Here is an 11090-nt window from a genome sequence, read left to right on the forward strand (position 1 = left end):
TCTACTGAGCAATGATATTACAACTAAGTACAAATGGTCATTCTTGCTGCCTTCAACCATGTCACCGAGATGCAAAGTTTAACGAGTCTTGAATTGGCTCTCCTTCTTGAGCCAAGACGCAAAGTCCTTCATTTCTGGATTTACCTTCCTCAGGCTTGGAATTTCGGCTCTAAAACCGACATCGTGAAACCATTTAAACATGATACCAAGATCTTTAACCATCCAGTGGATAATGCTGACGATAAACTTGTAAGTGGTCGGCAGGGTTTGGCCAGTCTCCTTCTCGAAAACAGTCTTGAACTGGTCGTACGTCAATTCATCGCCCGCGAGCGTTATGCTCTTGTTCTGGTATTCCTCCGGCTTCAAGAACGCTTCGGCAGCAAAGAATCCAATATCGCTCGTAGCGATCATCTGCAGTGTTTGCTCTTTCTTCAGACTCATTTCGAAGCTCGTTGCGAATACTTTCCCGAAGAAGTCTGGTGTTAGATTCTCAAAGAATGCTACAGGGCGTAAAACGGTCCAATTCAATCCACTGTCCTTGGCCTTCTTGAAGAGGTACTGTTCGATCTCGAATTTACTCATAAAGTGAGGGACACTCGTTGGATCAGTGTCTGACTTGGAGCCGCCGCGATCAGCAGAGGAGTACACAAAGCGACTGACGCCATTCTTGATGGACTCGTCAATCAAAGCTTTGCCCTGCCGTTTTTCGCTTTCAGCGTTCACTCCCTTGCCTATGGCTACCTCCAAGATGGTTAGCAAATATTCATTTGCAAGCATGGTTCAAGATGCGTACCTGCACACTGAAGACGCCCCAAATTGGAAGCTTCGAAGCTTCGTTGGCCTTTTGGAAAACCTCATCGACGGCATCCAGGTTACCAGCCACCAGCTTGATCTTTGGAGATTTTTGTCGAAGCTTCTGAGCAGATGGCGATTGAATATTCCGTGTGAGGGCCAAGATTTCAAAGTCGGCGTTCGCTTTCAGCAATGCGTTCACAAGAGACCCGCCTTGTTTGCCAGTGGCGCCAGTGATGAGAATCGCTTTCGACATTGAGGTAACTTCAGTAATATTAATATGGCGGAAATTGTGGTCTTAACCTCTATCAAGCTGTAGAAGTTGGTGATACTAGGAGAGTTGAAGAAATAGACTTGAATGAGAAAAGTCCTGACCTAATGTCACCAAGGAGCATACTTATACAGTGATTAATAGAGATGTTGACCATTGATGAGCTCCTCGCTGTTCGGGCGCTGTATTATAAATCTTCGTCTGTCGGAGCTTGAAAACACCGACATCATGCCTCCTTTTTGAAGCGAGTGACAACCCCACGGAAAAGATACAAACTGGTGGGAGATAAAACTAGAGAGGGCTTGCAGCATCCATTGTACAGGATTCGTCCTCAGTTGTAATCCTCGTTGACAGCGCTTGCGTGTCAAATATATGGCCTTATTTACACCACACGCATGTAGAGATGAAGTGGCAGATGATGGCCAGACAGGAATTTCACTACGGTTTATTTTGTGCACATTTGGATTGCACATTGCATACATATTATACCCAGCTTCGAAACATATTGTCCCCGGGAGTATTATCCTATTCCAGGCTTCGCAACACTCCTGCATAGTTAAGATAACCCTCGGAAGCGCAAAATCTACATTTTGATTAGCGAAGGTTGGCTTTCAAACATTGAATATGAATTAACTCACTCTTCCCAACCAAGAAACTAGGTACCAGGTCTAAGAAAACCTTTCGCAGGTATACCAGATAATTTTCTATTGTACTATCGAAATGTTTGGTTACATTCTTCGACTAATCAATAGGTGGTAAACAAATACCGGATCCAGGAACCACTGCACTCGTCTAACTCTGGACGGCTCGCGTACGAAATGTTAATGTCCTTGGGACAAGGGATGTCCATAACTGCTCTCAATTCATTGATATAGTGTCTGAATAGTCAATATATATTTTGTAGGTCGTATACATGATTGTCGTCACTCCCAACTAAAATCATGCATTACCGTTGCTCATCCACTTATTAGGAGCTCCACAATTCTGCATTTCACGGATCGGCTTGTGAATTGAAGTGCTTGCTCTCGTCTCTTCATCTCTTCACCTTTTCTAGAATTAGTGAAGGCTACATGAATGATAACACCTAGGCTCCTAGTCAAAACATCTGTGCAATCTAGACTGTATCTCTTGGGGTATTGGCGCAAGGCCTCAACTATGAAATCGAAAACGTTAACTCGAATGTCGTCCAATGCCACCACATGCTCCTCATTGAGATTTCGGACATCGAAGGAACAAATTTGTAAAAGCCCATAGTTGTGTCGCCCCTCTCGTGGATAGTTATTTAAGGAATTCATGATGCTAGTGCAAAGTCGGTCCAATGAGTTCTTAAGACTTATTCTAAACTTGAGAACGATAGCGGATGGGCCTAGCCGTTGTCATCCTAGAGAATTGTTAGAAAATAACTTAGCTTGATCTGGATTGTGGTTCCTTTCAAGGGTGTCTCCTTCATCGACCGTGACTCCGGCATCGAGAGTGATGAATGCCTTCTTGCCTTCTTGACCATAGATTCTTCCATCAACACCTTTAATTTCGATGGCTCTTCCGCTACTCAAAACTTGTATAATTTCACTTCTTTCCAAATACCCAACCGCCCATCCACAGAAACGTGGGCACACTCGTCACTGCACTCAGCAACCCCATAACCCAAGCCATAGTTCCCCACCCTCTGTCTTTTACCACAAAGCCCGCCAAGAGCGGCCCTACCAAACAACCCCCGGCGAATGCCATGTTAAACAGCCCATAAGCTTGCGCATAGGCACCTCCCCTTCCATAGCCCTTTTCACCCCTCTCCAGCATCTTCTTTTCCTTCGCTTCCACCACCCCAGAGATCTCTGCCATGAATGGAGGAAAGGTGAGAGTTAGTGTTAGGCCAATGAGTGCGAGCAAAGCGCATAGAAGCACTTTATCGCGGATCGCGTTTTCTTGGATGAACCGGAGGCATACGAATGGAGGACAGGCGAGGAGGAAGCCGATAGCCGCTGGGTACCGGGATCCATATCGATCGGTCATATAACCTACAACTGGGGCTAGAAAGGTTGGAATCACAATGGGGAGGAAGAGTAAAGCGGCGCCGGTAGAGCGCCAGTGGAAGATGGTGGAGGCATGGATGGTAAGAACGGAGTCGAAAGCTGTCATAAGGGCGGCTTGGACAAGAGAGCCGAAAAGGGCCGCTAGCAGTCGTCTAGAATAAAGAAGGGACAGGACTGGCGGGAGGCTGGAACGAGCGCGTTTGCGGGATGGCCCCGGAGAATCGATTGTTGGTGGTTCGTTTGGAGACGGTGCCCTAGACGTCCCCGTTTCTAAGCCTGGTGTTCTACCCGCTGATTGGACATCTTTCTCCACGTCGACATTCGAAGGCCCTGCCACTTCTTCAACACTAGTCGAGCTTCGCTCGGTGGCTTCGTCTTCGCTCGCTGTTTGTCTAATAGCACTAGGGTCCCATCTTGCAGCAACCTTCTTCTCCACAAGCAGGAGGCGGAGAATAATATCAATGCCGACGAGCGCATATGCCATCCCAAAGACGGCATTATACCCAGCTCGATCGAAAACTACACCTCCAAGCAAAGGCGCCACTAGAATACCCATAGACATCCCAGCAGCGACGTATCCCATAGCGTGGGCTAGCTTTCCTTGAGGGACTGTATCAGCTAGTAGCGCGAGGCCAACGACCCACCTACTAAAGTCAGTCCTAGCCTTCACAAACAATGCAATACTCACACAACTGTAGCAGAGGTTCCCTGCAACAACCTTGCAACAATCAAAACTCCAATCCTTGAGCCAACATTGAGCAAAACCGTCGCCCCAAGAAGGGCAAGGAGTCCCAGAAGGAGCGGAGACCGCCTAGATGAGGTATGGTCTGCCAGCCACCCACAAAAGGGAGAGAAAGCGAGAAGGGCAGCGCCATAGACAGCAATGAGAACGGAGACCCAGTATTGAATTCGATTCGGAGTGACATGAATTCTCTCCTGGAGTGCGAATGGAATAACAGGGACGATCACGCCGTAGAGAAACATATCCTTTAGTCAGGTTAATTGCGAAACTGTTAATCCTAGTGAGAAGAGTGTGAGATTCAAGAACGTACAGTGAACACAGCCAAAGCAACAGTCCCAATGATAAAACCCTCTGAACTCCTATACTTGAGCAGCCATGGTGGCTTCTCGCCGTGCTGTGTTAGTGACGAGAACCATGCTGGGCGATGCATATCCTCTTCTTCGTATTATGATGCTCTCGCTTATGAGCATTAACATAATAAAGCTAAACTAGAATTCCTTCCATACAAAGAAAATTGGTATCTAAAAGAGCGGGACAATCAATATGATGGGAAGAATATTTTTGGTGAGGGGTGTTTGAAGTCAAGCAATTACGTGAATAGAAAAGCTACGCCAAGCACCAGCGTCCGCGGATGCCGAGGGACATCCATGGATCGCCAGCGAGAAAGCGCTAAGGCCTTGGCTATTGGGTCGGACAAGGATGTAGAGTATGCAAAAATCGAGGGAATTCTTGGCGCTCTGCGAGATTTGTTCTCCTCCCGTTTCAATCCCTGTAACAACGACGCTATTTAAAACTATAAGAGTCCTGTAGTTTTACCTCCCTTATATGTGGGATCCTTCACAATCTTTGTTTTTAACCAGTTTCTTTGGTGGCTGGTAAGATATAAGAGGCTTTTATTTTTGTCTTTTTTTTTTTAAGCGTTTAAGGGGGTCGCTTAACTAATAGTCTGAACGGGCTGAATTTTTTACAAATTAGCCCTTTCCATCGGCATCTCTTTCTTATATATCATGTAGATGTTAATATTATATATGGAAGGGATTTTTTTATTAAGAAATATCTTTGAATTGCTGAATGCGTTGGGCTAGAGCAAATCTCGCAGAGCGCCAAGAATTCCCTCGCTTTTTGCATACGCCAAATCTATGATCTGTGCCTCAGCTGTGAACCTCCATTGTTGGGCTTTCGCATACTTCACACCTAACACAATAGTGATCATCCAGTGCAACTACACGCGTTCGGATACTATGGGCTTACCGGCACTCGGTAAATTGAAGAAATCAGTGCTGAATAAGGCTTGGTTCACTCGGCACAAACAGGTTGAAAGACCAAGGGAGAATCCAACTCACTGCTGTGAATGTTACTGGGAGGAACATCATTGTTAGGATAGCAAAAATGCGCATAATTACACTGTAGAGTGACGTTGCTAATGCGACTTGCTTAAAAATTTCCGCAATTCTCACGCTCCAAATACCCTACTTCCATTTCCTCTTTTGGCTAGTGTCATATCTATGGTTTATAAGCAAATTGACGCCCGGCTTAACTTCGGCTCAGTCGCTGCTCAGCCTGCACCGCCACAGCTCAGGAAGCTCACCACCAACTCACCCTTCTGTCCAAACTTCGTTAGACATCCTTCTAATCATAGTATAAACGGGACTATCCCTGCTAGAATTTACAGTTAACTCTACGCGAGCATATTTCCAGGGGATGAAGTAATGTTTAGGCCTATTTCTGGGTTATTTTCGTAGAGAGTAGTAGTGGCCTAAATATGGGCTATCTCGCACGCTGTATGGCCCCAGAAGCTACCGTCGATGTTGGCGATGAATATGTCGGTATCAGAGCTGGTACTGTGCCCTTTGCTTTGTTCTTGCCTTCCGTCCCGTCTCTCTTGTCTCCGCGCTGTACGATTTTTCCTGCCTTCATCTTTCGCTCTTTCCTTTCATTCTCAAATTCACTATGCCAAAGCCGAAGAAGAGTTTTATTCAGCTAGCACAAGAGAAGATACGCACCGAAGTGCCCCCATCAATTAACAGTGACGCCATCTTTAAAGGTCTCGAAGATCAGCGACGATTAGAAAAATGGGACGAGTTCGTATAGATTGAGAAAATGTGACGATTTCTTGTAATTCACTACTAAAACAGATTTATCGACTATGTCAAAGAGGAGAAGAAGGACTGGCCCATCCCTTCAGTCTACGATGTAAAATCCCTCAAGTATTTCGTGTACATGCAAGCGGCTGGTATATCAGGTACTATGGGGATGAATGCATGCGTAGAGACTGTTCATAGCTATTGGAATCAATTTACGTCAGCATGGGCTCGAAAGTACGGAGCGATTCGAAAAGATATCATAACGACTGTTACAAATGTTAGCGTAAAGCCACCTATCTTGGATTTAAATACTAACTATACCTAGCATATCTATACTAAGCTGAGGATAGAGCTTGAACTGTTGAAAGAAAAGAAGCCACAAAGATACGCCAACGGCAACCATCTTAAATCCTATGCAGATGCTTACTGGGGTTGTGACTGGAAGGAGTACAACCATCTGTCAACAAGACTGAATGATTAGGATCTGTTTTTGGTAGACATCTACTCCTCGGCGCGTATCGGGGATTATGTTGAATCTTCTAGTCGCAGAGGCACCGGGCGAGGATTGAAATTCAAAGTGAGTTTCTCTATAGCTGTAAATTCATGCCGCAATACTGATTACCATATTTTGGGGTAGGACATAAAACTCATTTGCTTTTGGAACAGTCACAGAGAGCCCAAACTCGCTATTCGGCGGATAAAAGATGCAAAGAATACTTCCAATGACCCGGACAGTAAAAAGTATGCATTTTATGGCAACCTCCTATCTAAATTGGACTAACAAAGATCTTGTTTTAAGGCCGAAAAATACCATTGAGGAAGGGCGAGTGGAAGCTCCCCTTTATACTAATTCACTGCTCTTCACTTTGGCAAGGCTGCTGAGCAGGCGTGCATTCCGAGACCACAGCACTATCGAGAGCCTCCTCGACGTTATTCCACCAAAAAATATGAACTCAGTGACTATTGCATGGAGAGACGATATACTTGAGCAACCTGTCTACTACAAGCCAACGCGGGATACCGATATCGAAACAGCAAACGCTTACCATACGAGGATTACGGACTCAGGTATTCGCGCTGGTTTACTGGAGCCGCCAACGACACATGACTGGAGAGCGTACGTTCTCTTTCTAATAGGTAGGTCTATGTACATTGCTAATTCTTTTTATGATGAACTCACTTCCGCACAGCCAAATATTACCCCGAATCTGACTGAATGAGGGCAGCCGCTCACAAGAACCGAAAAACATACAGCCAAAAGTACGACTATAGCGAATGTCGCATTGACGGCTAAAATACTTTTCTTGGCGAAGGGAGGAGCGAAGAGGCTAGTGCCACTTTCCTTGAGCAGAGCGTACTGTATACGCCAAACCTCGCGCAGTGACTTCCCGCAGAGGAGAGGTACAATTTGGAAAGGAGTCAAGAGTATGTTGAGATTGAAGAGGAGATTGAATATTTATGGGATGACAAGACTACGACATCAAAAGGTTGTATTAAGGAGCTACAGGCGAAAAGGAGTGCTTTAATAGACAAGGCTCTTAAGAAGTGGCAAAAGAATCAGCCATATAAGCCGAATGATCTACCTATGTACCATTACGGAATCTTCAATCGTTGCCGGTTCATGATGCCAGAGCGAGATCGCCTAGCCACCAATCTCTTCAAGAGCGCGACGCTGCGCAGCACTCTAGGCCTGTCCACTTTGCGTGACTTGGTGGCACTTCTCAGCAAGAACACAGAGGTTGAGTTCAGGCCAGGCTTGGAAGAGACAAATGCGTGTGCACAAAGGTGAAGGGAGTGTCTCAAGACAACAACAATGAGGTTTCTAAAAAATATGACTGGAGGCACATATACAACTGCTACAAAAAGGACCGCTCTGCTGCACGCGGCTTTGCCGAACTGTGTTTTAAATGCAACGAGTGGGTCCTTTCAGAGCAGGAATGGAAAGACCACTGCGCCGGTGATCTCCAGGACCTAGATTCCTTCTCGATCTACTTTGATCCTCTGATCTACAGTGGGGTCCTTGCAACCCCTGGATACTGCCCTTACTGTCTCAGAGACGAGGGATTACCAGCTGAGGACCGGATGTAGCAGTTTCTGAACTGAGATAAATGGTTATTGCACATCCAGAAAAAGCATATGGCAAAGTTGGAAAAGCGCGAGACGGTAAAAGAGAGTGCCATAACCTGCCCTCCACCCCACCCAAATTGTCCAAAGTCCTTCCACTCCGTTTTGCATCTGGAGTTCCATCTCGAAGATATCCATGGCATCCCACTGACCAAAAAGCCAAATGCGAAGAGAAAGAGGCCTGTCAACGAGAGAAAACAAGTCATGAGCCCACCGGAGAAAAGATGCAAAAGCGAGTATGACCTCTTCATCAATTCCATAGCGGCAAAAATGGATGCACGTGCGCGGAATGCACTGAAAATATTGTCTAGCCACAAGAAATCCTATCACAGATGCGCTGGGAGTAATCAAGGGGAAGACATGCGTTTCGACACCAAAACGCCGCCGCCATTAGTCTCATACACTAATCTAACAGCTGACCGTGACTTCGTCCTGGTAGAAGAAGTGGATCAGATGGCGGCGCAGGGCTTTAGTGTGGATTGGGAGGTAGAGCCTTACCCTTTTCCGACACCTTCTTATCACTCCGCTGGAAGCACTTGGAGTGAAGAGGGATACCCAGGTCCCAACACACCACTGTCATCGACGTCCAGTAACACACTGGTTGAACCAATATAGACGAGCTAGACACAGATAGATGAGCTGAGCCCAGGCACACAGCCTTCTATTGACTGTCAAGTGCCGGTTGTGGATCTCACTTCAGAAGCTGTCAACAACTTTCGGTAGCCATCTGAGTCCTGTTTTATAACTTACCAAGAACAAGATGATTCAGTTTATGCAGAAGTTGCTACCACCTCTATTAAGGATAGCCTACAGCAAGTCGATGAGCTTGCTCCCTTGGCCTCTACGAATGATCAACCATCTGCTATAGATAAGCTCTCTTAAGCACCCAGTCGGCGTCCGAAGCGTGTAGTAGTAGCAAAGGCTCCAGCTGCATGAGCAGCGTGGCCAACAGTCCGTAGTACGTAACGTAACTACGTGAACGTAGTAATCACGTGAGGCGTACAAAAGTAGTCAAAATGTGAGACGTAACTTTTGTACAGTGAATTGCCAAGTACGTCCTGTAGTACAGGTCAGAGAGGTCATATTTTGGGAGATTTCCCTCCTGTTTTTAGACCCTATTAGCCATCGCGTTAGGAGCTTTGTTTAAGGTTGCGTTTTAGAGTAACAATTAGATAAAACTCTGCGTTTTATAGCACAGTAGCCTAATTAGTGTGCTAAATAGCCCCCTATAAAAATAAACTTTACTAGCGTTTAACAATACTATAACAGCTACATTAAAGACCTCTCTATAGCTAAGGAGGGATCCCTGCTATTCTAATCGCCTCTTACTTAGTAGCTTAAAGTTAGTTGTTACTCCTACCCCACGCTTAATTTCCTCTGTATACCCTTAACAAGCTGCAACTGTAAGAGAGCCTTCTCTAGAGGCAGGAGGACAGTTATAATTAATAGAAACTGCTTAGCAGGTTGTATAATTAAGGCTCTGCAGCTCTAAAAGAACTAGTTACGTTATAGGGCTGTAGAGAGTGAATTAACTACTCTAGGGGACTTTATCTAGGCTAAAAAGCTTCTCCTAGAACAATTTTGACCTAGACTGACAAAACTTCTTGCGAAAAGTACAAAAGTATAAGGATTTTAAGAAGTTACTGTTACGTTACGTACTTGCTAATTAATTCACTGCTTACGTACAAAAGTACTACTAAATTGAGAAGTTACTGGCAGAAAAAAGCTCAAACGTAACGTACTACGTACTGTTGGCCACGCTGTGCATGAGCAGCACTCAGTTCGCGGAAGAGATAGTGATATTACTCGAAGAAAGGATTTATTCATTTGTAGAGGTGATATTTGAAAAATTAACGTTTACGTACACATTCGTCTTCTACGGCTTTGCTGTCAAATGTGCATTTCATTGGATGCAAATCCGGGTCGAATTTTCGATTGTCATGTATCGCTCTAATATCTTCTCAAATGGTGACGACCAAGCGATTGATTATACATCTTCGTCTCAAAATAGCTGCATTCACTTCAATATTCGGACGATGAACTCTCCGTGGAAGAGAAATAATCAAGTTAAACCTAGGCATGGTGGTTCAACCCAGTGCTGATATCTTTTGCTTTGATCTCACGGATACTTTGGCGCTATAACAAGAGGCGATACATGAAATAACATTGCGGAGCTATCTAATGTAAAGTTTAAGTGCATCAGCCGAAGTTGCAACATCTATTTACGAGATACATGCTTCCTCACCCTCTTCACCCGAGAGCCATCTTCCCCCTCCTCAACACTTCTAGTAGCCTTCCTCTTTAGCTTTTTAAGGCTATCAACGTCCTTCCTGAGAGTACCTCCAAGAGTCTTTATTGAACGACCTATTTCAACCAGGTTGGCAATTGTGTTCTTTTGACAACGGATATGCTCAAAGAGATCTTTGATGATATCACATATCATGTGAAAGTCTTCCTCTTCTAGTATGGGGACTTCATCTTGATCTTCTCCCGTGGCCCAATCTTCATATTGCTGGAAATAATCATCGAGCTCTTTCTCGCTCAGAAGTTTGCCCTTGTTTGACATGGCTATTGTATATATGGATTTTGAAGAACAACGCGGACCCACATGGTTCTTATTTAGGCCTATAAGCTTAACTTTTAGTAGAAAATAGCTATACTTTGTAGTATAAGCCTCATTTTTATTTTTAATAATAAGGTTTTATGTCCGTACGCAGCAGCAGCGTCACAGTCTGGATACGAGCGATCGCGCACGAGCAGGACCACGTATCTCTGTCACATGATGCTCGTGCGCGAACCTCCGTGCGCGAACATCTAGATATCCCCCTTTTCCTCCGTACGGAGGAAAGACAAGAGCAATAGAACCAGAAACATGTTGCCCTCACCTTACCTACCTCGTACGCTGTGCACACCGTACACCACTCTTACTCCTGCTACTTAAGTGCTCATACCATAAGCAGCTAGCTGTCGGAGCCCATTCAACACTAATTAGTGGTTGATTTGATCAACTGCAAATTAGCAAGAGTGACGACGGAGTACCCACGCTC

At 45.2% G+C, this 11090-nt stretch overlaps 6 protein-coding genes across 6 annotated transcripts; 2 read left to right on the top strand and 4 right to left on the bottom strand.

The window, feature by feature from the left end:
- Window positions 1-78: 78 nt before the first annotated feature.
- BDR25DRAFT_212255 (NAD(P)-binding protein) lies at window positions 79-1048 on the bottom strand (the record flags this gene model as incomplete). Its single annotated transcript, XM_033684712.1, has 2 exons — window positions 79-726; window positions 794-1048. The coding sequence occupies 2 exons, from the start codon at window positions 1046-1048 to the stop codon at window positions 79-81; spliced, it is 903 nt and encodes a 300-aa protein (XP_033552991.1).
- Window positions 1049-2629: 1581 nt separating this feature from the next.
- BDR25DRAFT_331696 (MFS general substrate transporter) lies at window positions 2630-4387 on the bottom strand (the record flags this gene model as incomplete). Its single annotated transcript, XM_033692665.1, has 3 exons — window positions 4146-4387; window positions 3782-4080; window positions 2630-3737 (listed from the first exon to the last, which is right to left on the bottom strand). The coding sequence occupies exons 1-3, from the start codon at window positions 4263-4265 to the stop codon at window positions 2630-2632; spliced, it is 1527 nt and encodes a 508-aa protein (XP_033552992.1). The 5' UTR covers window positions 4266-4387.
- BDR25DRAFT_350441 (uncharacterized protein) lies at window positions 4379-8766 on the top strand (the record flags this gene model as incomplete). The annotated part of the gene is made up of 20 exons (XM_033694701.1): window positions 4379-4406; window positions 4475-4606; window positions 4696-4710; window positions 4921-5005; window positions 5042-5095; window positions 5149-5209; window positions 5246-5473; window positions 5553-5642; window positions 5669-5916; window positions 5971-6196; window positions 6245-6378; window positions 6417-6434; window positions 6463-6552; window positions 6592-6660; window positions 6719-7056; window positions 7141-7273; window positions 7321-7694; window positions 7724-7966; window positions 8024-8632; window positions 8678-8766. The coding sequence occupies 20 exons, from the start codon at window positions 4379-4381 to the stop codon at window positions 8764-8766; spliced, it is 3264 nt and encodes a 1087-aa protein (XP_033552993.1).
- Window positions 8767-8839: 73 nt separating this feature from the next.
- BDR25DRAFT_350442 (uncharacterized protein) lies at window positions 8840-9126 on the bottom strand (the record flags this gene model as incomplete). Its single annotated transcript, XM_033694702.1, has 3 exons — window positions 8840-8884; window positions 8930-9014; window positions 9074-9126. 3 exons carry the CDS (start codon window positions 9124-9126, stop codon window positions 8840-8842), a joined length of 183 nt encoding a protein of 60 aa, XP_033552994.1.
- Window positions 9127-9809: 683 nt separating this feature from the next.
- Window positions 9810-10185, top strand: BDR25DRAFT_350443 (uncharacterized protein; the record flags this gene model as incomplete). Its single annotated transcript, XM_033694703.1, has 2 exons — window positions 9810-10090; window positions 10140-10185. 2 exons carry the CDS (start codon window positions 9810-9812, stop codon window positions 10183-10185), a joined length of 327 nt encoding a protein of 108 aa, XP_033552995.1.
- Window positions 10186-10261: 76 nt separating this feature from the next.
- On the bottom strand, window positions 10262-10917 carry BDR25DRAFT_350444 (uncharacterized protein; the record flags this gene model as incomplete). The annotated part of the gene is made up of 3 exons (XM_033694704.1): window positions 10262-10657; window positions 10773-10828; window positions 10884-10917. The coding sequence occupies 3 exons, from the start codon at window positions 10915-10917 to the stop codon at window positions 10262-10264; spliced, it is 486 nt and encodes a 161-aa protein (XP_033552996.1).
- Window positions 10918-11090: the final 173 nt, after the last annotated feature.

Source organism: Lindgomyces ingoldianus (genome assembly GCF_010093535.1).
Source record: "Lindgomyces ingoldianus strain ATCC 200398 unplaced genomic scaffold BDR25scaffold_4, whole genome shotgun sequence".
Taxonomy (NCBI): domain Eukaryota; kingdom Fungi; phylum Ascomycota; class Dothideomycetes; order Pleosporales; family Lindgomycetaceae; genus Lindgomyces; species Lindgomyces ingoldianus.